The following is a 25,984-nucleotide window of genomic DNA, read 5'->3' on the forward strand; positions in this document are numbered from 1 at the left end:
CTGTGTTTTCCTGACTAGTCCTTTACTTGCTCTTTCAGTTGCTGGATGTTGTGTGCCTTCTGTTCTGCTGTAAGACAGCAGCTTTGCATCTTGCTGCCTGTATGACTCCCACTCCCCATTCTGCATGATCTGCTGAATGTACTTTCTGTGCATCCAGAAAAAGCTGAAATAGATGTTGATGGTTTTTGCTTTTTGTTTTTTTTCCCCTGTCCCTTCTTCTCTCGACAGTTTTTTATCATGCTGTTAATTATATTTGTGTTGGAGCTCATTGTTGTGACTCTGTTCTTCCTCTACTCCGATAAGGTAAGTCAGATTTTTCATTTTTCTTTCCCCTTGAGCAAATTTTTATGCCCGTTTTCCCTATAAATAAATCATGAAGCACTTGGCTTGGTATGCACATCATGCTTCTGACTTCCTTGAGACACCCCTCTCAGAAGGAGCTCACTCAGAATGCATAAACAGCCTTGCAGGACTGCGCTCTCTTGCTTGCTCATGTGTACAACTCAAGGTCACAGATATTGCCACGTGCATCTGCCATTTAAAAAAAACCAACAAGACCAAACCAAACACACAAACACCCTCCACAAAAAGCAAAGAAGCCAACAGAGTCTTACTAGGAACATGTAAGAAGAGACACCCATCAGAATGAACAGGATTTTTAAAAAATACTTTTATAATTTAAAAGCCACAATTAATGTTACAGGGGTGACCTTAGCACAGGCAAAGGAACACAATTCATTATCTTTCCAAGTTGCTCTTTGCAGCACACGTGTACTTAGATTCTAATGGAAAGCCAAGGTAAATGTATAAAAATTTAATAAACAAAGCTTTTGTTTGTGGTTTCAAATTTTATTACTTTTGTTCCTGTGCTTACTTGGTATTTCTGTTGTAATAGCAAGATTGCCTATCTGACACCTTAAAATAATTTTTCTAAAAAAATATCTTACTTGAATAAACCCTAAACAAGTGTATAATTGTGCATAACCTGCCTATTCAATTAAAGGGAGCTTGAAAATCACAGGGTAGGTGGCCAAATTTTGCCATGAATTAATAGTCATCAGGTATATGACCAATAAACAGCTGCTTCTGGAATGGAAAGACAAAAGAGCAAAAAATAAATAGAAATTAAAAATAATTACACAAAATATTAAAATAAAATTAACAGTAGACCTAGTTATATTTAGTATGTTTAACAATAATCTGGACAAGGAGTGGATAAGATGTCAACATTACTTTCCTGAAAGGCTCCGAATTAATTAATGAACAGTGTGAGTGATTATCAGGTGCACTTCTGAAGGACTGAAAAGAGCTAGGTTGCTGGACAGCATGCTATAGCTGCAACATGGAATTAACTTGCAAGGTAATTAAAGTAGAAGGGGCAATTTAAGATTACTTGTATGCATTATTGGATTCTGAATTACTTGTTAACCTCTTGGGAGAAAGATCCACATGTCATACATGACAGCTTAATAAAGGCGCTTACTTAATATGCAGTGGGCCTCCAAAATCCAAATACAACACTTGGCATATGTTTAGAAAAGGAATCAGAAAATATTATCATGTCATTGTATAACTTGATGGACTCTCCTCACTGTGAATTTAATATTGAATTTTGGTTACTTCATTTCAGTGAAGGGTAACAGAAATTATTAGAAGCGCTAGAGAGGTGGGAGAGAGCAGTCATGAAGAGGTATTATGGAGACTACCCTGATTCAATTTGGGAAAGGAAAGAGATCCTCTGCTTAAGAGCTCTTAAGAAGATAAATGATAGCAGTTTCGAAAATAATGACATACTAAAGACCTGTCCTAAACACAGAAGGAATACTTGAAATTATTAAGGGGTAGGTTTAAGAAGTAAATGCTTCTTCTGCTCCATGTCATCATCTTGTAGAATTCTCTGTTGTTGGCTGTTGTGGAGTCTGATAGTTCGATAAATGTGTGGGTATGGAGGAAAGAAAAAAAACAATGAAACATTATTCATAAAGCAATCAACGCTTTTATGTTGACAAGCGTGTCACAGAGAATGCTGTCCTCACTGTTCAGAGGCAAAAATAGTGAAAAAGTGTCAGGAAGGATTCCCTTCCTCCTTCAGCCTGTTGGTTTGCAGTGGTTTTTGTTTGTTCTTAATAAAAAAATCAGGAAATTTAACTTTCCTCTGGGTCACGTACTGTATGTTGATGCAGGAGGTACGCTACAGTTGTCTGTAAGATCAAAACAGAGTATGAAATATGGGCTCCAGTTCAAGTGCGGTTTTACTCAGTTAAGAAATTGCTGTAGTTTGTGTATTGTGGATGATCAAATTTAAGGCTCTTAACGTTCCTGTATGACTTCAAATCCATGGTCTTATACTGAGGAAATCAACAGTTTGTCTCTGTGTTACACTTGAAGTCCTGCCTACAGAATAAATAAAACAGCAGCAGCCTAAAATTATTATTTTTGTACAGCATGCTTAGAATTTGCCTGCTGGCTTTCCCGGTGTGTATTGCCACGCGCGCTGGTATGGGGAAGTAGCTAACCCAGGCAAGTCCACCACAGTAATTCAGTTAATGTAGTTCCTTGGAAAATCAGTGAAGGAACAATCTACGCTAACAATGGCACATCAGAAGAAAGTAACATTCATTTTGTGTGCAAAAGCAGAAGAGGACTCTGCAGATTAGAGTCTTTGAAGGCTCCTGTATCGTTCATATATATATATATTTAAAATTATCATATGTATATATATAATTGTCAGCTTTTTCAATACCTGGTAGCCTTCTGATAATTAGAAATGTGTGCATGTTTAAAATTCTTCCCAGGATAAAATGGGGGCCAATCATTATTTTCTGTTTCTGGCTTGAGAAGAGGTTGAATAACGGATTCTCTGGCAGTTTCCATTTACTCCTGCTTTGTCAAGTGGAAGGACTTTGGAGTGGATACTTCACCCCTTGCTGCAGAGTTTAATCAATACTTTCCTCTTCCCGTGAAGCAGGACAGTGTTATTATCCCATTTAGGTGGAGAGGCAGAAGCTGAGAGAGTTGCCCAAGACTCCGCAGGCAGGTGGGGACAATTCTGAATTCAGAGCTTTTGGTGTTTTGGCAAGGGATTTGAGAGACAGCTTGTGCCAATGGCAGGGCTGTGTGTTGCAGCTGACTTAATAGCACTTGTCCAGGGAATGATGTCCATTTGGATCCTTCTGCTGTAGAATGGGCACAGGAGCAAGCTGGTGCTTGCACTGCAGTATCGGCCACAGGGTGAGAGCATATCCAGGTGCATCTGGACACAGCACACGGGTTCCCAAGCTGTGAGGCAGTCTCTCTGTATCCATTGCTCAGACTGTTACTTTAGTAGCTTATTAATTATTAAAGAGCATCAAGACAAAAGCTCTTTACAGCCATTCACAGGTTTTTGGCAGAGCACTTTTATTCTTTTGCTGTGGAAGGGTGTGCAGCTGTGGAGGTGAACAGGACAGGCTGCTGGGACTCAAGACAGCCTAGACTGACCCATTCTCATCCATCAGCTTGGTAGAACCCCAAACATTGCCTCTACCTCTCGTTCTACTGAATTGGCAGCAGCCTCTATGAGCTTTTAGGCAGTCAATTTGCTCCCATGCCCTAGAATGTCATTTTCCCTTTTCTTGGTGGAGAAATGTTTGCTTTGATCTCATGAGATGAATACCACCCTGGACTTTACAAGTCTTTCTCTGAACTGACTATGTGGTCTGATGTTGTAAAGAGAGAGGGGCTTGGAGAAAGCTCAGGAGTACATAGTATAGGAAGGAAAAGGCGTAATGCCTTGCTTCTTGGAGGTGCACTGTGGATCTCTTTGGCAGGACAAGAGCTCACACCTTGTTCACTGTTCCTCCAACTGTCCTGGCTGCTTACATTGCAAAATATGAATCCCTTGAGTTCTGCAGAAGTGGAATGTGGGCTGTGTGGGAGTAGGATGAGGAAACGCATTCCTACGGGATGGTTGTTGGAAAAAATATATAGCACTTTTATTTTGTCCTGGCTCTTCCCAAAGCAGCAAAGTGACTAGTTCATAGGCTGTCTCCAGCTCAAAGTGGCCACACGAGGAACTTGGGAGCTCCTGTTGGTGTTTGTGCATGTTCATATGCAGGTTCCCAAAATGTAGCTTTTTATTTTTTGAGGGCAGAAATTTCAGCCCAAGAGATGTGGGTATCGAATGGAGTTTGTGTGATTATGAGAACTAAGGCAGGTTGTTAGCACTATTTTTTCAGGATAAATTTATGTCCCCATTTAAAGCAGTCCAAATTCCAGAGTCATGTGAATGGTTTTGTGAATGGCCGCTGATCTATAGTTTGAATATTCTCTTTTATATGTTTTATTTTTGTTCCATTTGTATAGAGCAGCATTTGACATTTTTATAAGTTGATCATTTCTATGTGAGGCTTTATTTGTATTTATAAGAGATCTGTGCAGTACTCATAGGGTTAACTTTAATTTTATTGTGGTAAAGAGAAAGCAGTAGGGCCCTATCCTGTCAGAGGCTGGATACTCTATATTTCTCAACACTAGATTGGACCCTGTTAGAATATAAATTATGCTAATAAAATGGATAGTCTTGTACCAGTTCTAACTTGTGGTTACGTCCTTCTGGTTCTAGCATCTGTATTTATTTTTACTGTGATGATTCTCCTGGAGGCACAGAATAAAAATGTCCATATTTACTTTTTTCCAGCTGTAATACATGATTTTTTTCAGTAGGTTTGTTTTTTCAGATGTTTGCATTTTTTCTGATTTATAGGCATAGCTATGGTGCCACTATTTAATGCCTGCAAATGGAAGAATATAGCTAAACTGCCATAATGTGGGGTTTTTTTTTTCCCTTTTCTTTTTGAAGTGTCAAACTGAGTAATACAACCCAGTTTAAGGAACAAAAGCACTGAAGGATCACTGACTATGATATCTGATTATGGCAGCAGTTACTGCTATTGGCAACTCAAAGTTAAGACCAGAATTTTCAATAAAGACTGGGCCATTAACTCACTTGGGGTCCCTGTGAAAATTACAGCCTAAATTCCAAGCCTGCTTAGCTGTGTTGAAAATGGCCCATAGAATGGTAGAGGATTGAAAAATTATGGCTACTTCTGGTTTTCATGAGATGTGTGAAAATGCTCTTGTTTTCCGTGTCGCAGTAAATTGTAATGAGTTCCTCTATAGCTTTTACTGCTAGCTTATAAAAAAATATGGTCGGTAGATTGATGCATTTCTTGCTTTGTTTCTCAAAACATTTTACAGATTATTGTAATTCCTGATTGATATTTTGCCTGGTTACGTACAGATTATAGGCAGCAGACTGGAATGTAGTGGGTATGATTTCAAGTATAGCTCAGTCCTCACAACCACTTTAACATTTGACTTTAAAGACAAAGTGGAAAAACTGGATCTCTTCCACCTTCTGCACTCAGGAGCAGTTTGCTCACAGAAATGATCTGGTGCTGCTGAGCCACTCGCCAATATGAGGAAGGGGTTCACAATCAAACTGAAGAAATTATTCATACAGAAAGTTTAGTTCAAACCTACTGCAGAAACTGACGCTCTCATTGAGCGTCTGACCAGAGAGCTTAAAAGTTTTCCATGTTTGTCTTTGACAGAGCTTCAGTGGAGCAGGATGTCTGCTCAGGTAGCAGAATGCCTCGTGTTCCTAGTCAGCCTAGCACACAGGGCTGTCTAAGGTTCACACAGAGAAGATGGTAATCTTTTTGAAAATGAAGAAGTGGAGGCTAAAACGAAAGGACAGGCTCATCCAAATTGTATGCAGTTTACAGATGGTTTTAAGTTATTGGAAAACCTAAGGCTTTTGAAGGTCCTGCAAAACTGGCAGGGTGGCCACTCTGTACCACTCTTAAGTCAGATGGCCTGCCTTTTCTACCAGTGTTTTTTCATCAGCATTTGACTTTGCCTACACCGTCCCTTTGTCACGTGTTTTAAAACTTCTTACTGTTGAAACTTACGCATGGTGGTAGAAGTATTGGGTCCCTGTATCCCTCTTTGCCACAGTGAACATAGCTGTTCCTGCTGCTGTGCAAGGCCAGGAGAATTTCAGAACAGTATCCGTGTGGGTAGTATCTGCGTTTGTAAGCATGCAGAAGGCTCTCAAGAGGACAAGGCCATTTTTAACAGTGGTATTTCTGCAGGGATATGCTGCATTAACATAACATGCTTCAGAGCGTGCAAGTTCTGGTATGTGTATGCAATGGTTTCTGAGCAGCCTGTGTGTTAATGCTTTATTTTTCAGTTAGAGCTCCATTTGTTTAATTTTTAAAAGAGTTCTCCACACATTGAGCAGTTCCTGGCATGTAGCATCTCTCTGGCAGTGTTCTGGAGTTAGGGTTTTGCAAAAGTGCTGATAGAGCTAAAAGCTGTTTCTCAGATAAACAGGAGTAGCTTTGTAGGCGGATGTGGAGGAATCTATAGATTGTCGCCTGGATTGCAATGCACGGCAATTACTGCTCTGTGAGGGTGATACATTAGCCCTGATCAAGTATTTTATTTCTCTAATGCAAAATAATGTTATATAAATGGTGATATAAAATAAGATGAGACAGAAGTGTCTCTGTGGTTTATTTTACTTGGTAATAAGCTTAATTTTAACTAGTTTATTAGCATTTCAGTACTGGTGTCACACAATAGGGAGTTGCAGATATTTCATCAAAAGAATTTAATTATAACCAATTCGTTTTGGCTTCTTTTCAGCAAAGCATTCAGGCATAGGTTTAAATATATCCTAATTCAGCAGATAACTTAAGTGCATGCTTAAGTCCATGTGACTGACTTAATCATATACTGAAGTCTTGTCAAAGTTGAAATGCACCTTTCGTGTCTTTCCTTTAAAAGAAATACTGCTAGGGAAATGCTAATGACAGTGAAAAATTCTGGAGATTGTAAAGATGCATCACATCTTTCACTCCATAGGAAATTCAATGAAAAATAATGAATGTTTGCTTTAAAGCATTATTGGTTATCTTTTTCTATTTGTTCTGAACAGCTTTCCATTTAGTATCTTGAACTCCAACACATCACTTTAACCTTTTTTTAGACAGGAGGAGGTGAGGGGGATGGAATTTATTTGCCTGTGTAGCTGAAAAAAGCAAACGCCAAAGGAAATCCCAGTAGTTTCACCAATTCATTTGTCAAAAGAGGATTTTGTTGAAAGTGCACCTCCAAAATGCTATTAACAGGCTTGTTGAAGGATAGCAAAGTATTGATGAAAAGAATTAAGTGCATGCTCAGAAATAGGTGTTATTTAGGAACGATAACTGCAGATAAAATGCATTATGACTCCCCACTGGGAGCTCTTGATCAATGGTTGATCAAGGCCTAATTGATTCCTTGAATAACATGTTAGCAGGCGAATGGGTGCAGGGAAAGGAAAATCAAACTTTCCTAAATTAAGCTCCATGCCTAACACAAATATACTTTGTAAAGATTAGATAATGCAGCAGCCTGTCAGCTCTTTATGCCGCATATCTTCCTATTTTGGCTGAGTTCAGAAATGAAGATGAATGTAGGCGTCTCATATGGATTTTTGTTCATATTACAATTTTTCATATTGTCCTGCTGCACAGTTTGGAGTAGTGCTTTTTCTCAGGAGAAAGCCAGTTCTGACCTCCAGCCTGGCTGACTGGGAGATTAATTCCCAGACCTGTATAGATGAATCGAACACAGCTGCTGCTGCCGTTATGCCTGGCATAAAGCCAGACAGATCTATCTTTTATTTCCTGACATCACTAAATTCATCTGAGGGTCTCATGATAAATATTTGGCAATGAATCAGTTAGCCTCCAACAGAGAGAGATGTATCTGGGCTTCCTTCTTGCTGGTTTTTAATCCCTAATTAGAGGTTAAATCATAATCTCAGGAGCATGTCAGGGTATATCTTTGTTGTGGGATCACTTTTATGATGATTTGTTTCCTATGCCCATGTCTCAAGTTTCAGGTTTTCTAGTAGACAAAATATGAGTGGTGCAGGTCTTTAGCCAGCCTCTCCAAAGTAAAACTTTAGAATACAGGAATGGTGGGTAATAACTGCACGCTTTTTGTCCAAGCATCTTAAAGCATGTTACAAGTGGTGAGTAAGCAGTTCAGCTCTGCTTTTGCTGACCGGTAGAAGTGATGTTGAAGGCTAAATCCTGAAGGTGCAGTGTCTCCTGAGAAATACTTAGTGCTTTCATGTCTGAATGAACATAATGGGACCTTACTATTCCAGAGGACAGGTTTTTACATGACTCATCTGTGGCCAAATAAGAAGCCATTTCAACATCTAGGTGGATCAGGAACTGAATGTGTGCTGGTATTCAGTGCTGATAGAACTCACGTGCATGGTAGTGGTTTACATACAGCTAATCAACACTAGTTGTAGCTGGTGACTGATCCCTGGTTTTGCATCTGCTCTAACTGCTGGTACATGTTTTATACAATTTTATTTGAAAAAGGGAGGAATGGCAGAAAGAGAAAAGAATGTTTTAGAAAGGTGATAAAATTAATAATTAAGCTTTAGACATTTCAATACAGGTAACATCAAATGCAGAGGAATGACTGAGGTAGTATATTGAAACAGACAGCACGTTTTTTATTCATTCTCCGAACATTTTTGATGTGTCACAACGTATTTCAGACAACATTAGAAAATGACAGTAAACTAAATGTTTAACATTTTTTACATATACAAAAAGAGAAGGGAAGATGACTTTTTGTGTTATCAGACTGTAAGCAGGCCAATAGCATACAGTCCTCGTCTTGGATTTGTCAGCTGCAATTGAAGAATAATGTACTGGGTAGACCACTTTATTAGGCATAATTTGCAGCTGAAGTTCTTTCAACTCCTTCCTTTTATTTAACTTAGCAATGATATACACAGAATGACAGATCCCTTGATCAGCAGCTCTAAACCATTACTAGTTCTGCGTTCTCTTAGGGTGGAGTGTGTTAACTTTAAGGCCACAAATCATGTTCAGGTGCTTTATGTTACCCAAACTCCGTCATACATACGAGGCATCCACTGTATAGCATAGCTTCTCATGGAAAATATTGCTGCACTGCAACATGGTGTTGTCTTTCCAGCTGATAATTGTGGGTTGAGTCCTTGCTGTGAAGTTTAAGTGCAGAAAGGAGGTTCAGCAAGTGTTCTAGACACCAGCTGTTTTACCTTTTGAAATATATTCCCAAACTTACAAAACCAACATAATCAACAGTAATTACCAATCAATGGTAATCAATACCTGATTGCTGCTTTACTATCAATGCCAGTAAAACAACAAACAGGTATATCTCTAATCTTCTTTAATAAGGACTAATTATCTTTAATCATTTGGGATCTTGGACTCCCTAAGTCTTTTTACAAATGAACACCAAAATTAGTGGTTGGTTTGACAATAGGAAATAAATGAGCTGGAAGAGAGAGAAGTAGATTTTGTGTAAAGGGATATATCTTAACAGGAAGCAGAGAGTGTTTTATTTTACAGTTTGTGAGTGCACACATTTCCTACTTGGACCTTTCAGTACCTCTGAAAATTTGGATGATGGTGGTATAACACAATTTTGCTTCAGTGTTCTGGCATTAGCAGTGAATGAGGCATGTACAAAGATTTTTTAAACTATGGCACAATCTTAATTCACTTTGTTGTACTGCAATTATTTTGTGGACCCTTTCCTATGCCTTTAAAATGCAGGAGAAGCTCTCTTGAGAACAGAGAATTCTCATGTAGGTTCAGTTCTTTCGTATTGAAACCCATTCATCTAGTTACACTTCCCCTCCTGCTGCAAATTGTCTTTGATACAATTTCTTAATGAGTTTTTTCTGTGATTATTGAACTATTATCAACAATCTATGTTTTTATTTTCTTGCTTGCTCCATTTTGCACTTTACCACCTTAAGTCAAGGATGTTGTTGCTCTGGCAGACGTTTTTGCCATCTGCATCTTGCCCCTCTGAACCACAGGAAGCAGAACAATACATGTCATCATCTTCAACTGTGCTGATGTTGCCTCTGTTGACAAAGCCCTAACCTCAGCATTTAGGAAACCTTTTCAGAGGTCACCTTGAAGGGCATATTGAAGTGCAAACTGCATTGCATGTTAAAAATAGGTAAATTATGTAAATGAAGCAAAATGGAAAAGATTCAAAAGATCATTTAAAGATACTTAACAAAACAACTAAATAGTCTTTCTCTAGAGAATAACGAAAGTGGAAAGTCATGAAGCATGTGAGAGAAAAAGATTTTGATTCAAAACACAATGTTTGTTAGATATATCACACAAGACATTTAGTTTTTCTTTTGAAAATTCAGGACCAAAGGAATTGCAATAAGATTTCAAGTAATCAAAACTGTTGAAGGGGTATTTAAAAGCTTGAAGAGAATCAACATTACTGTCTATACAACAGCACGCCACAGAAAACATCCTGCACATTTCTTTCAAGTCCACCTTTTTCTTGATGAATAGGGAATGCATTGTAGTTAGCAGAATAGCAGCTGAATATTCAAACAAAGAGAAGCAATGGTTTTTTCAAGGTCAGGTAGCTTGGGAAAAAGAAAGAAATGGATTTTCTTTTGGGGACTGTGAAGAAAGCAGGAGGAGAGTGTGTTGCATACCTTGAAGTGTGTTGAGATCAGACTGGTATTTAAGTAAATGTCAGTGAAGTGCCCTTGCTGCTATCACCACCACTGGTGGCCATTCTGTGGCCAGGTGTGGCTTGCCATAGCTGAGCGTTCTCAATGGGAACCCAGTTGGTGCTCTCTTTGACACTGATTTATGTACAAATGGCAGAGGCAGCTCTTTCATAATGACTGTTGTTATCCAGAAGAGCACTGAGCAATGAAGATTGCTTTTCCGAGTGCCTATCATAAGCTTTCTCTCTTTCAACTCTATTGATGTGTCAGTTTTCGTGTAAGAGCATCAGTGAGAGACTATTAGATGAGTAAGACTAGGACACTGCAGTGGTGCTCTGCTGCTGGGTATCACAGGTTTGCCGTATCTATTTTAAGCCATTTTGGGGTTTAGTTACCTGATACAGTATCAGGTGTCAGCACTGAATGAATACACAAGTTGCCACTTTCTGTGTGGTAAAATCCTGGCCCCAGTGAAGGCAGTGAGAGCTGTGTGTTGTCTTCCATGGAGCCAAGCTATTATCCTTCATTTTAGGATGTTTGAAATCTCCTTCCCGCTTCCCTACATGGTGATCCAAATAATGCTTACTTGAGTGTGTGAGGTGGTGTATTACAGTGCTATAGGAGATTCCACTGCATTGCAACTGCAATAATCGGGGAGTTTTGTTCTCTAGCATAATGTCTTAATCTTGCAAAGCAGACTGTGTGGGATGCTGCTGCCTGCTAAGAAATTGGTTGAACTTTGGCTGCAGAAAAATCACGGATTTTCAAGAGAAATTAAATTAATGAAAGCTAGATTCCTGTGGATACTCGTTTCCTAATCTCTGCTGTGTTAACTTGGCTTCTTCATCTGTATTCTCAATGACTGTCCAACTTTCCTTTGCTATGGTACAGAATTGCAGAATTGTTTAGGTTAGAAGGGACCTCCTGAGATCAGGTAGTCCATCCCCGTCCTCAAGCAGGAACAACTAGAGCAGGCTGCCCAGGACTGTGTCCAGTTGGATTTTGAGTATGTCCACACATGGATGGAGACTCCACAATCTCTCTGGGCAACCTGTTGCAGTGTTTGACCACCCTCACAGTAAAAAAGTGTTTTCTTGTGTTTGGATTGAATATCTTGCTTTTTAATTTGTGCCCGTTGTCTCTTGTGATCTCAGTGGGCGCTACTGAGAAGAGTCTGTCTCCCTCTTCTTTGTTCCTTCCCATCAGTTATTTATACACAGTGATAATAACCCCTCTGAATCTTCTTTTTTCCAAGGCTGAGCAGTCCCATCTGTCTTGGTCCCTCCTCATATGAAAGATGTTCCAGACAAATCATCTTTTGAGCCCTGTGCAGACCTTGCCCCAGTAATTGCATTTCTTTCTTGTACTAGGGAGCCTAGAATTTGACACAGATATGGCCTCACCTCTGAGTAGAGGGGAAGGATCATGTCCTGTGACACACTAGAAGTGCTTCTCCTAATGCAGTCCAGGATACTGTTGGCTTTCTTTGCTACAAGAGTGCATTTTTCGCTCATGGTTAACTTAATGTCCACCAAGACCCCAAGGTCTTCTCTGCAGAGCTACAGATGTCAAAAGCCAAACAAGGCAAGGTAAACAACATCCTCTGCTCTCCCCTCATCCACAGAGCCAGTTACCATATTGTAGAAAGTTACCGTGTTAGGCATGATTCCCCCGTCGTAAATCCATTCATACTGCTCCATCTTCTCATCCTTCATGTGTTTGGAAATTATTTCCATGATTTGTGACTCCATCACCTTCCCACGGATTAAGGTGAGAATCACAGGCCTGTAGTTCCTGGATCTTCCTTATTGCTCATGTTGAAGATAGGAGTGGTATTTCCTCTCTTCCAGTGTTCAAGAATTCACTGTCCTCTACTGGGACAAAGAGTGCTCTCTTGTCTTGTATGGTATTGCCATTTCTTGTCCTGTACTTCCAAACACCGTGCTGGCAAAAAACCAGCCCAAGTACTGACTGGCAGGGCACTATATATTCTAGAGCAGATGAAGCGTCTATCTGTTACATGACCATTTCTGCCTTTTTATCTCATTTTGGGTACTAATTTTGGGTATCCACTGCAGTTAGTAACCAGTTTTCACAAAAGTTATGGAAATTGACTGTGTCTGAAATCTGTGTGTCTACCAACCATTTGACTTCATTTTTTTACTTTATAATAATTTGTTGAAGGCATATAATGGCAAGAACTTTCCAATGACAAAATGCTCCCACTGGTGCAAGCCATACGTTTGCAGTGATTAAACAAAAGGAGAATATTTGAATTAAAGGCGAATATACGAGTTAAAGCTTTTTCTCAGTAATACTTATTGGAAAGAGAGCTTTTTCAATTAGCCTTTCACTTTCATTTATTTGAAATTACTTTTTTTGAATACTTACTTTGAATTCCTGGAATGTGCTTGATATCAAACTGCGAAGGGGGCAGCAGGGAGAGGTGTTGTTCCACATTGAGCTGGACTTTTTGAGGATTTAGTGTCCTTTTTCCACTTGCACATTTCTTAGATTTTTTGGTTGGGTATGATGGTTATATTTTCGTATTCATCCCGTAAGGACCAGCTAGCGCTATGTATGGTAAAATGGAGAATATGGCTTTTTGCTTCCACATCTTTGGTGCTGCTGTGCAGATTCCATAGGAGTTGGATTCTGGATTCCTTGGGCTCCTCGCTCCTGATCCAGGGGCAGCTCCTAGCATGCTTCTTAGATACCACAGAACTGTCAACATTACTGTGTAGCTCTTTGAGGAGATTAGATCAGGCTCTGAGATGCAAAACTGCTCTCCTGCTTGATCTAGGAAATACAAAGGCACTTTTCTGATCTGAAGGCCTTCATCCACCCATTGCAGACATGTTTTGAGCAATGTTCTGCTGGAGGTACTGGCCATTTGGAATAGAACTGTTACTGTGTGCCTGGAAGAGCTATAGTCTTCCCTGTGAGGCTGCAGTGACACTGTAGAGAGGCTCATGGAATGTTCTGGTGTAAATTTGCCTGTATGTGGTCCCTGATTATGTCCTGTTTAGCAGATAGATGCTAACAGCCAGATTTAGAGATTCACAAACGAACCCTTTCCATGGGTCCTTATGAAACAATTTCAATGCAAATGAGCAACATGATATTTTAAATCACTGTTTCATAGACTGTGTGTGTTTATTTCTGGTCTCAGTAGGATGCCATGCAGAGTTAGAGCCTGTAAGGGTCACTCAGTAAGTCCTTGTCTGTTCCACAGCTTTTACATTTAAAGTCGATACATCTCATTAATCTTTTTTTTTTTTAATAGTATATTAAATTCAAGATTCCAATATCATTCTCTCTCAAGATTTTTCAATGTGAACCTTTCTAGAGGAGATTAATTTATCAGAGAAGGGTTAAGAAGTCCTGTTCTGTATGGATTTTTGTGAAAAGTGGCACATATGGGGACTGAGAAAACAAATCTGATGGGGGTGTAAAATGCACTACTTGCAGCATACTTCTTCAGTCACATAATTACTCTCTTTCTTCTCAAAGACTGCCTTGTTCAGTTTAACATCATGAATCCACAATTAAAATAGTGTGAATTAAGAAGATCAAGTTTCTGATCTCTGAAAGCTTGCAATACCCTTGTTACTCTAACCTTCCAAGAGAAGAGGACATTGAGATGTCCCTGTGTCAGTTCTGACTTGCTGTTCGCTTCGCCTTCTGTCCTTGAAACAATTATCCAGTGGGAATTTTAGGTTGCACGCAGACAACTTGTGTTCTGATTGAACAGAGTTAAATGGAGTTAAGTAGGCAAGAACTTGACACTTATTACGGAGGTTGTTCTTATGCAACTTTTAGGTGCTCTTTTAAGTGGTGGTGGTGGAATCTGATAAAGAGAAAAATTAGTGCTAAAGGAAAGTGAGATTTAACAGACAGTTAACTACATCCTGCATAATTAAAATGTGTTTTTAAGCCCAGAGTGATTTGGGTGTTTCTCCCTTGTTGACCCACTGTGAGATAATTCAGAGAGGCTTGAATTTTGACACTCGATGAAAATTAGACATGTGAAGTGGGGTGCCCCGAATCCCCTCTCATGTCTGCAAGTCAACTCTGAGGCAGAGTGACACTGAACAGCAGTACCAGTAGTGGGATGTGGTTCAGTGCACTGCCTGCCACAGCAACATACTTTACAAGGGAAGATCTCTTATGAATCTTAACATTCCCTTTTTTGTGTCCTGTGACCACAGAGCTGAGCCTCTCGTATTCCCTTTGGAATATGGTTATGCATGGAGGGTAAAGATGCATTCATATTAATAAGCATATAGGTTTGGATCAGTTCCTTTAGTTTATCAGAAGCTAGCAGCTCAACTGGTCCTCCATTTCAAGCTGAAATGGAAGAATAAATTCAACAAGTCTTTTATCTCTGCAGATTTTTATAAAAGTGAGTGGGAAATAAAAGGTGAATTGCATTTTATAAAGTAGGAAATGAAATTGTCCTTCTACCCTCTAACTCAAAAATCCAGGAAATTCAGGAAATGTTCTTCGCTTTCTGGATGTACCAATATCCCTCCCCAGATCTGGGCTGTCTCAGAACATGCAGGGCAGATTTGGGAAGGGTGGCTGGGTAGGTCTTTTCCTGCATATAAAACTATTTCTTGTAAGAAGTATGTATGGCATCTGAAAGTGAATTTGTTGATTTGCAACAAGAGAAGAAACTCCTAGATTGATCCCACAGTGCTCTGTGGCTTCATCTCACCCACAGGTCTTCCTTTATGATCCTTATCAGGGACAAGTTCCCTTTTCTGACCTCTACAGTCAGCAGCTCTGGACAGCAGGATTAGGTGGGGGGAAAGCAAACTTTTTATGCTGCTGCTATTTTCTCAGGGAGCACAGGATTCTTCACCTTCCCACACCGTACCTGGATCGAAGATTGGAGTTGCTGATGAGGGAATTGAGTGAGAGACTGTACTCTTTGCCAGAGATGAATATGAATATGATTGGTCTGCAAGCTGGGAGTAATGTTTATTACTAACCATTACACAAATTGTGGGAGAAATGGCTGTTCAGGATTCTCCTGGCAGCATTTGTTCTCCAGCTGTCCCTCTATCCTAAGGAATGCAGTCCAACGGTATGAGTAATTTAATGCGATTAAAAGCTAGCCCCCAGTAAAGGGAATGATGAGGGAGATTCTTTAGTTATTCCTCATTAGTCCTGAGCAGGCTTGCTTATGAATCCTGTAACCTTGGCAGCAAGAGAACCTCCTTTTGCTTTTCTATCTGTGAGGAAATGAATTACACATAGAAATTCATGAACACTGAACACTGCAATTAATTTTGTTAAAGTCTCTTTATACATTTAGTTTGGGAAGGAGAAGCTTATCACCAGCTATGAGTCTGAAGCCACAAATCTTGCACAGCTTTCACTTTGAGATAAAAATGAATCTATAAGGAATCCAAAACCCCTTTGTTTACTTTATATATTGTAAGAATGAGAAAAGATGAAGGCAGTAATGTAAAGTAGTGTTAACATCATAATCCCCATATTGAATTGATTGACATGGAGAAAACACATTAATAGCTTTTTTATTACTAGTGTGAAAACTTTATAATGGCATTTATTGGAACAGAACTGAAATGTGAATGGCAGATCTTTATAAATCTTGGCTTGTGCGTGGTGGCCTAAACACTGTCTGAAAATGTTTTTCACAAAAGAGTCCAGACTTTGAACCTTACCGTTTTTTTCCCATTTAATCTTTCATTTGTACATATTAGGCAGGCAATCATATTGCAGAGAAGTTGGATGTAAAGCTGGATGTATTGGATGTGCAAATTTTCTCTCTTTATGGCCAAAACAGCTGCATGCAAATGTTTCATCAGCACACCCATTAAGTTCCCAGTGGTAAATTTAGCCACAAGCATTTGTGAGGTGCTTACTTTGCGTTTAATTTAGATCTAAAAAAAGAAGTAGCAGGTTTATTTAAAATGCATTACATTCAGCTTATTTAATATTCTTATTCTCATATATACATAATGAATAAGCATATATATATAAATAAATGAGAAAGTCACAGAAATACCCTTACTGCTCAAAGTGATGGGGGTAGTTGTTCTAAAATAGGTAAAATCTGGTTTAGTGACCAGCCAGTCATTTCAGGAACTTTGTTTGAGTGAACTCAGAAATAACCTCACTGAAGTCAGAGAGCTTCTCCCAGACAGAGCAGCCCCTTTATCCTGTCTTTTTAAGTTGCACTGAATATTCCTTATTTTTTGTGCTGCTGCATAGTGCTAGCACTGTAGGGAGTTGTGGTTCTTTTTCATCTTTTTTTTCTTATCCTTTCTTGTGGGCAGTGTCAATAAACTTGCATGTTGCAACACGCTCACATCTGATTGCAGTGGAGGTTTCTTTGCCACATACTTACAGATGTTACAGTGTTAAGTCTTGCTGTAGCAAAGCCTCACTCTGCCATGGGTAAGAAGATGCAGGGACTTCTGCTTGTGCATCACCCACCTTTCATGACAAAAGTGCTTTGCACCACAAAGGACAGGTAGCCTTGGAGGAATACAGAGAAATTGTCCAAGCAGCCGGGGATCAAATCATGTTAGGAAAGCTAAAGCCCTGGTAGAATTAAATCTGGCCAGGGACATCAAGGGCAAAAAGAAAAGCTTCTACAGGTACGTCATTGGTAAAAGGAAGACTAGGGAAAATGTGGGCCCTCTCCAGAAGGAAATAGGAGACCTGGTTACCTAGGACATAGACAATGCTGAGGTACTCAATGACTTTTTTGCTGTAGTCTTCACTGGCAAGGGCTGTAGCCCAAGGACACTGCCCAAGTCACAGAAGGCAAAGGCAGGGACTGGGAGAAGGAAGAACTGCCCACTGTAGAAGATCAAGTTTGAGACTGTCCAAGGAACCTGAAGGTGCACAAATCCATGGGACCTGATGAGATCCATCCACAGCTCCTGAGGGAACTGGCTGATGAAGTTGCTAAGCCTCTTTCCATCATATTTGAGAACTCGTGGCAGTCTGGTGAAATTCCCGCTGACTGGAAAAGGGGAAACATAACCATTATTTTAAAAAGGGGGAGAAAGGAAGACCTGGGGAACTACAGGCCGGTCAGTCTCACCTCTGTGCCTGGCAAGGTCACGGAGCAGATCCTCCTGGAAACTATGCTAAGGCACATGGAAAATGATGACATGATTGGTGACAACCAACATGGCTTCACTAAAGGCAAATCGTGTCTGACAAAGTTGGTGGCCTTCTACAATAGGGCCACAGTGTTGGTGGATAAGGGAAGAGCAACTGATATGATCTACCAGGGCTTGTGCAAGGCATTTGACACTGTCCTGCACGACATCCTTGTCTAAATTGGAGAGCCATGGATTTGACAGATGGACCACTCAGTGGATAAGGAACTGGCTGGATGGTTGCACTCAAAGGGTTATGGTCAACATCTTGATGTCCAAGTGGAGACTGGTGATGAGTGGCATTCCTCAGAGATCGATATTGGGACTGGTGTGTTTAACATCTTTGACAGCGACATGAACAGTGGGATTGAGTGCACCCTCAGGAAATCTACTGACAACACCAAGCTGTGTGGAATGGTCAACATGCTGGAGGGAAGGAATGCCATCCAGGGGTACCTAGACAGGCTTGAGAGGTGGGCCCATGCCAAATTCATGCAATTCAACAAGGCCAGGTGCAAGGTCCTGCATGTGGGTCAGCACAATCCCAAGCACAAATACAGGCTGGGTGGAGAATGGATTGAGAGCAACCCCAAGGAGAAGGACTTGGGGTTGTTGGTGGATGAGAAGCTCAACATGAGCTGGCAATGTGCAGTTGAAACCCAGAAGGCCAACCATATCCTGGGCTACATGAAGAGAAGTGTGGCCAGCAAGTCTAGGGAGGTGATGTTGCTCCTCTGCTCTGGTGAGACCCCACCTGGAATATTGTGTCCAGCTCTGGAGCCCCCAACATAAGAAGGACACGGACGTGTTGGAGTGGGTCTAGAGGAGGCCACAAAGATGATGAGAGAGCTGCAGCACCTTTCCTGTGACGACAGGCTGAGAGAGTTGGGGTTGTTCAGCCTGGAAAAGAGAAGGCTCTGGGGAGACCTTATAGCAGCCTTCCTGCATCTGAAGGGGGCCTACAGGAAAAATGGAGAGGAGCTTTTTACAAGGGAGTGTAGCGACTGGATGAGAGGTAAAGGTTTTAAATGAAAGAGGGGAGATTTAGATTAGATGTTAGGAATAAATTCTTGACTGTGAGGGTGGTGAGACACTGGAACAGGTTGCCCAAGGAAGTTGTGAATGCCCCATCCCTGGAAGTGTTCAAGGCCAGGCTGGAAGGGGCTTTGAGCAACCTGGTCAAGTGGGAGGTGTCTCTGGCCATGGCAGGGGGGTTGGAACTAGATGATCTTTAAGGTCCCTTCCAACCCAAACCATTCTGTGATAGGATGATTGCGATATGATTAGGAGTTGTGTTTCTTTGGGAGTTATATTGAAGTCACTTAATATGTGAAATGTATTTTTTGTCACCTGTTCAAAATGGATGGCCAGAATCCGTAATTGCTGGATGAGGGGAATGATGGTATGATAAATTATGTATAGTAAATAAAACTGCTATCTGGAATTAAAAAGAAATATATTTCTGTCTTCTGGCAAGTTGCACCGAAGGGAGATGGCTACATAGCATGGAGGAGATTTTTCGTGGTAGGATCAGATATATACAGGCCTCTGAGTATATAATGAGCCTCTGAGAAGTGTACTTGAATGCCGTTTGTTTGAAAACTATCTACTTGGTAAAGTGGTAAAGTTTGGACTAAATTCTTATATATCAATCAAAATGCAATCAATCATCCTTCTACTGTTTCAACATGTCCTCAGCCAGAATCGAGGGATTGAGCATGGTGAGGGATTAAACTGATAACAAATATCTGGGCTTGTGTTGTATTTCACTTGCTTTGGCATGCTTTTGTTTATTCCCTCCTTTTTCAGAGGATGAAGTTTTACTGTACTCAATCCTTACAATATCTCTGTAAATAAGAAGAAAACAGAAAAGTTACTACTTACACTTGTTCTTGAGTTTAGCTTGTGTCTTCTTACCCCCAAGTTTTATAAGATAATTTTAACTACTTCAAAAAATCTTCTTAAATTTACTGTTAGGGGATGGGGGGAAAGAAAAACTACTTTTTTTCCCTGTCTGATATTTTTGTTCCTGACAAAATGGTCTTTTGTGGCAGAAGGGAACACATTTTTCCACCCTCATCCCTTCCTATCTTGTTTCATCACGTCACACTCCATTAGAGTCCTAATGTTTCTATCAATAAATGATGGATTTGCCAATGGTGATTTAAGTTTAAAATTACTTGCGAAAACTTAATGAAGCCTGCAAATCACGAATTAGATTTCAAAGAAATTGTATCTGACAGTTAAAAACTACAGGGCCAAAGTAATTTCAAGGGTGGCATTTTTCCCCTGTATAAATTATGTATTAGATCAAAACAGAGGTGGTTCTATAGGAATTATTATTATTATTATTATTATTTAAAGCAGATAGCAGTTGGTTTCTTGCTGCAGTAGCTTTCTCATATTGGTGTGTAGCGGGGTGGATGACTCGCTCCTGCAGAAAAAAAATTGTCTCTGCTGCAGCCAGCCTTTTTGAGCGCCAGTCTGCTTCTGATCTATATTTTCCATTGGTTTGAACATCAGTTTCTAATCCTGCTTCCCAAACTTGTGCTGTCGTTTCTAGGCTGCTCAGCCTGCTTGTCTGCTATGGACGGAAATGACACTCTGAGGCTCTCAGCCATTGTATTTCTAAATGGGGTTATATTTTTATAACCCCAAGTGTTCTCTGCAGGTTTAAACTGTCCCTTTCGGCAACCACTTTGCCTGTGTAGGAGAGGACACCTGATGCTGGTTTGCAGTTTCATGAGCAAGAGAATCCCTTTACTCAAAAGTGCACATGGGGAATTTGCTGTTGCTTGGAGCATATTCATTTAGTTAATTAGATTTGTGGAAGGTAATGAGAAACTTCCTGTCCTAAATTCAGAATGTTTAATGCAATTTGGAAACAGTTGTAAATCTCTCTAAAATAGCCAGAAGAACTGTAGTTATCCTATTGATTCTCTCCTTTCTTTTCTCCCAAATTCAAGGAGATAAGAGTAGTCAAAACTATTTCAACCCCCTGCCCCAAAAAAGGTGTTGGGGGGGAGGGGAGAGAGGAGGAGAAAGGGTTGGAGAGTACTTCTAATGCTTTAATAATTGTGCGTATAGACTTTATTTAGATTTGGTGATTTCGTCTGAGCTGTGTGGTAACGGAGTGGTATTCGGCATGTTTCTGAGTGCTGTTGGTGTCTCGTTTGGTGACAGGACCTACAATTTTATAGACTTAAACTTAAAAGCTTTCTAATACAGCTAAGAAAGAAGCAGGAGTGACACACATTGTTTAGATGCTGCATAAATAGATAATACAAATTCTTCTCCTCTCTCTTAATTTTGTTTGAATTGACCCTGCAAATGCACCTTTTTTGCATCAAACTTTTGGTGCATTTTTTTCCATTATTACCATTTATATTGGTTATTTCAGAAATTGGGGGGGGGTTTAAGCCCTCACATAGTTTTGGTGAAACAGTCATTCTGTGAATACCCAGCTTTCACAGTGTTCCAGTATTTTTTCCTAATTTGTTAAATTATTTAAATTTTTTTTTCCGCATGTGTCTGCATAAGCTGTGTTGGTGGAAGGAAATTCAGCCCTGACTGATTAGTGTAAGCATTTCTTTTGTCCTGTTTATGTTGTAGAAAAAGGTGAGTGCAATAGGTTTAGTAATTGAAACTTTTTTCAATCCTCTCAGTTAAGGATGACAGGACTCATTTACTCTGTGTATGCTGGGTGTCATTTTTCATCTGCGAAGCTGCTTTATGCAAAACCTGAATATCCATTGCTTTTGATTTGCATGGTTTCAACTCTTTTTCCAAGATTAGATTGTCTGTGGCACATTTATCTGTCAACAATTTGTTTGTCTATGTAATGAGACATTCCCTTTTGCAAGATGGATACTGTTCTTCATAGCTCAGCCTCCAGCTTACAGCACTTGTGATTCTTGACTGAGTGCTTCTCCTACAGACTTCTGTGTGAAGTTGGCTGTAAGGTCAGTTGGTATCATTAATGTGAGGTTAGCAAAGATATCGTTGCTGCTCAGTGAAATCTGTTTATGGGGATGTGGCCTTGCAGTTTCAGAACAATTGGAATCTGTGTCTCAATACTTTCTGTAGTGCTATTGTGGTCCTTCTCATTTTAGCTGTGCAAACAAATCTCTTAGTGGTGCTAATGAGCTCTAAAGGACCCTTGTGTGTGTTGGCAGCAGAGACCACTGTCATTTTGCCTTCAGTGGCGCGTATTTTGCTAGCACGTTTGCATGTGGTGATCACATAGCCAGTTTCTCAAAGCTTTTCACCCTTCAAGTACACTCTGCCTTCTATGGTACTGAGGTCCCAGATTCTGTCTCAGCGATTTCTGCAGTTTTCCTCCTGTCAAAGTTGTTGCCACCTTGGTCTTTTGACACAACACGGTTTGAGAGTTGTGGCTTTTTTTTTTTGCATTGCTAATATGCTGCAGTGCTTCCAGTAACACTGACTGTGTTTCACTGTTGTTAGTTCTCTTGATGACTTCCAAATCTTCAAAAATCTGGAGATATGGACTCAGACCACTGACCTGAGTAGCACTTAGAAGAGTATTTAATGTATTTATGTCCCAAAGAAATACTAGATTGGATGGAGTCTTCTGAAACAACAGTCAACATGTTTTCTGTGTTAATTAGAAAGTGGAGCCACTGGCTTTCTTTTTTGTTCCATTTGTCTTCACAGATATGATGGCAAATATCTCAGCAACAATATGTCAAGAAGTTTAGTAGTAGGGGAGAGCAACTGATACTGCAACTTTCTTTTCTGTTTTGAAAAAGATATCACAGATAAAGAAACTCTAATCATTTTTTGATTATTGCATTTGACAGCAGTCAAGCCCAAGAAAGGTGAAAGTTGGCATAGCAAAGACTTCCCCAACTCTTGTTGTCAGACAGTGTTGCGTAGTCAAGCGGTTCTTGTGCGACCACTGGAGAGCTGGCTTCTGCTGGTCACAGAGGTACACAGCTGAGAGAATGTGGTTGCTGCCTCTTGTAAAAGTGATCATGCTTTGTAGAAAAATGAGATTTAAATAGGATCCAATTGGAAAAAAAATAAATTGTCACAGGTGTGATATTGTGTACCATAATAAGAAGGAAGTGGTCTTTAGTAATTATTATAAGTGCATTTTGATGCTCAAGTGAAGACACTGTATATCCAGTACCGGTTATTTTGTTAGATTCTGCACTAGTATGAGTAGTCTAAATAGCTATGGCATCTATTAAGTAGTCATATCATCAGCCCATGGAGGTATGCCAGAGCTCTACCAGAGTTGAGAAGCTGCCAGCATTCAGTGTATGAAATCATGCAAGATAACATTGGTGGTCAGGCAGAATGACAAATACAGCCCTTTCTTCTTACGAAGTTGGGGAGGAAGGGAGGTTGCCTTTTGCTTTTAAGTATCTTCAAACTTTTAGCAAAAGCTATGAGTCCTCAACATTTTATAATAAACCCTTTTTTAATAAAAGCAAAAATTCTCAACTATAGCTGCTGGATTCCGTAGCTGGAGTATCATATAAACACCCATGCAAGTACTGTGTGACTTCTCAAAGTATTCCAAACGCTGGCAATATTGGTAAAAGTACAAGGTTGCTTCTTTGGATTAGTGACTCATGTGCAGACTAATCCCAGCCTGCAGTTTTTTTAATGCCACTGGTTTAATTTGGGTTTTTTGGTTTTGTTTTTTTTTTAGTTTTGTTACCTACAGATTTTTCAAAAAGCATTCTCTTATTCTCTTGACTCTTTGCTATTTAATATTTAGGTAGTGCAGTTTGCCATCCTGGCCAAATAGGGCGTTCGGAATTCTCCTGACAGAATAAGGAAAATGTATTAGAGGGAAATGATCAGAAGTGAATAATGAATAAACAGCAGAACAAGTCTCAGGCAGATTTTCATTCTTGCTAAAACTGCCTTTTCCAGCATTTATAAACATTGTTACGAACTCCTCACAGCCTTTCAGTACCTCAAAAAAACTTCACAAGGCACAAAAAAACTGCACTTTGCACTTCTCTGTGTATAAATCTTATCTTCACTGCATCAACACCTGAGGGCCTCCGCTGTTGTTTTTAGGCCTATAGGATCATGAAAGGAAAATTGTGATCCCAGCTCCAAACATCTTTGAATCCCACAGGAGATTTATTGCTATTGATCCAGGTCTATCTATATTAAGTTCTGAAATAAGTACGAAAGCGTGTCACAGTCACATCTGAGTGAATGTGAGCTTTTACTGTATTTTGGGTCGTGAATGGCAGGTGGTGTCACCACGCCTAATCACGGTACAGTGTTTTCTCAAATGGTTACAGTTTAGAGGGTGGAAGTTTTTCAGATAAAAAGTTAATGGGATTCTGAAGACCCCTGAAGAACAGTGTCTTTCTCTAGAAGCAAAACTAAAGCACGGTCATGAGTGACTGCAGCACGGTGTCTGTGGCTGTAAGTGGCCTTTGCTGCTGCGCTCTGTGTAGATTGGGATTCAAGCCAGATGCCCTGATTTTATGAGTATTAATTGGGTATAGACTGGAGATGGTCCTGGTGATACCAAACCCTGCCAAGCCAGTGCTGTAGTATCTCAGGGAAGTACCCGGGAGGACAGGTAAGGGACAGAGGCGGTGTTACTACTAACGAAATCAAAGGAACTGGAAGGACTCAACTGTTTGGACCGAGAGAATAATCATGTTGAAAGTTACATTGAAGGCACTCTTTGCTGTTTGCCTAGGAATCCTGACTTAATGCCAGAGGATATAAAATGTGTTTGCCTGTACCAAGGGAGTTAAGGCAGCACAGCTTAGAGCTGCTCACCTGTGAATCCTTAGGTTTGGCCTCTCCCGTGCAGCCACAGTACAGGGTGATGACTGCCTGCAGGCTCTCACACTGCCTTGTGAAGCCAGGTAAGAGCAGCCTCTAAGGTGAATACTTTGAATGTGCTGCAGGGCAAATGAGCCTGTGTTTGGATGGTGACTGTGGAGTAGCTGGCCTCAGCAAGTTGGTTGATGCATTTCCCAGAGGATGCCTGCTCTGTCACAGCCAGCAGCAGCCCGTGCAATACTGGGAGCAGCACTTCTGAGTGTTGGCACGGGCGAGGAAATGTGGGTTTGGCAGAGAGCAAGCTTTTTCAGAGAACTTGGGCTGTGATCTAGGAGAATTTGTGCCCCAAAATCACCAGTGCCAGTTTAAAAGGAGCAATGCCTTAGTCTCCAAGATAGGGTGCGCTATATAGACTGATACGTTTTATGTCAACTTTTCTTTCAGGATGAATTTGAAGCAAAGTCAAGGTGGAGGGCATAGGTGACATAATCTGGCATGAATAACAAAGTCCTTATCCTTGGAAAACCTTGTAGCCTTCTGGAAAGATTTATAAATTTTAAGACCAGATGAAATGGTTAAGGTCATCTGTGGTCCATAGCATTTCAGTCAGTATTCTTGTCATTAAACTAATTACACCTGACTTTCTTGAGCTGTGATTTAAAGACATCATTGACTGCACCTTATTCCTCAGTAATTTGTTCCAATGATTATTTTTTTTTCTTCACAGTTAAAATTATGCATTGTTTCTATCTTGTATTTGTCTAGTTTAAACTTCTAACCATTAACTCTCATTATGTCCTTTTCTGGTAGATTAAAGTGCTGTCTACTGTTGCGAATTGCTTCTCCATGTAGGTACCTGAAGACCGCAATTAGGCTGCTTTTTAACCTTGTCGCTCTATTTAGTTTATCCAAGAGTGTTAGTCATGTGAAGTAAAGCATGCTTCTCTGGGATTGGCTTTTTCTTGTAGGTCTTCTCTAAAATCTTTTCAAATTTTCAGTAGATTTTTGAAAACACAGATACCAATTCTGCGGCGTAGAGATAATGATGCAACTCAGTCTTTATACAGCTTAAGTTGAATATACCCATGACTCTGCTTCCTCTGTAAGTTGGAAGTGTTGCCGTCAGAGCATGTACATCTGCATTTCTTCAGTCCTTCCACAGATTTCCTGCTATCCAGAATATTGTTCTTGCAGCGTGACCTCTTGTCTTTGTTCCTAAATGTCTGTTCTGGTGTTTGGCTGGGTAAGCCACAGGACTCTGTAATGAAGGAGGCCAAGTGATATTAGCAGATTATTTAATGCACAGCAAGTTTTGTGTGTTATCTACAAAATTTCATTAGCAGTGATTTTTACTTCCTTCCCTGGCAATGAGAAAAATACCAAATAACCCAAATAGCCTTGGGTCAAGAACCCACTGAGCTCCCCTGTTTTTAAT

The 25,984-nt window shown here is 40.1% G+C and overlaps 1 protein-coding gene across 2 annotated transcripts in view; it reads left to right on the top strand.

The window, feature by feature from the left end:
* Positions 1 to 25,984, top strand: part of TSPAN4 (tetraspanin 4) — a 394,074-nt gene that overhangs the window by 335,979 nt on the left and 32,111 nt on the right. For both annotated transcript variants that reach the window (XM_074148890.1, XM_074148891.1), the window contains one exon: positions 229 to 303. In XM_074148890.1, coding sequence (XP_074004991.1) covers positions 229 to 303 — 75 coding nt within the window. The remainder of the gene's footprint in view (positions 1 to 228; positions 304 to 25,984) is intronic.

Source organism: Numenius arquata, chromosome 6 (assembly GCF_964106895.1).
Source record: "Numenius arquata chromosome 6, bNumArq3.hap1.1, whole genome shotgun sequence".
NCBI classification, from domain to species: domain Eukaryota; kingdom Metazoa; phylum Chordata; class Aves; order Charadriiformes; family Scolopacidae; genus Numenius; species Numenius arquata.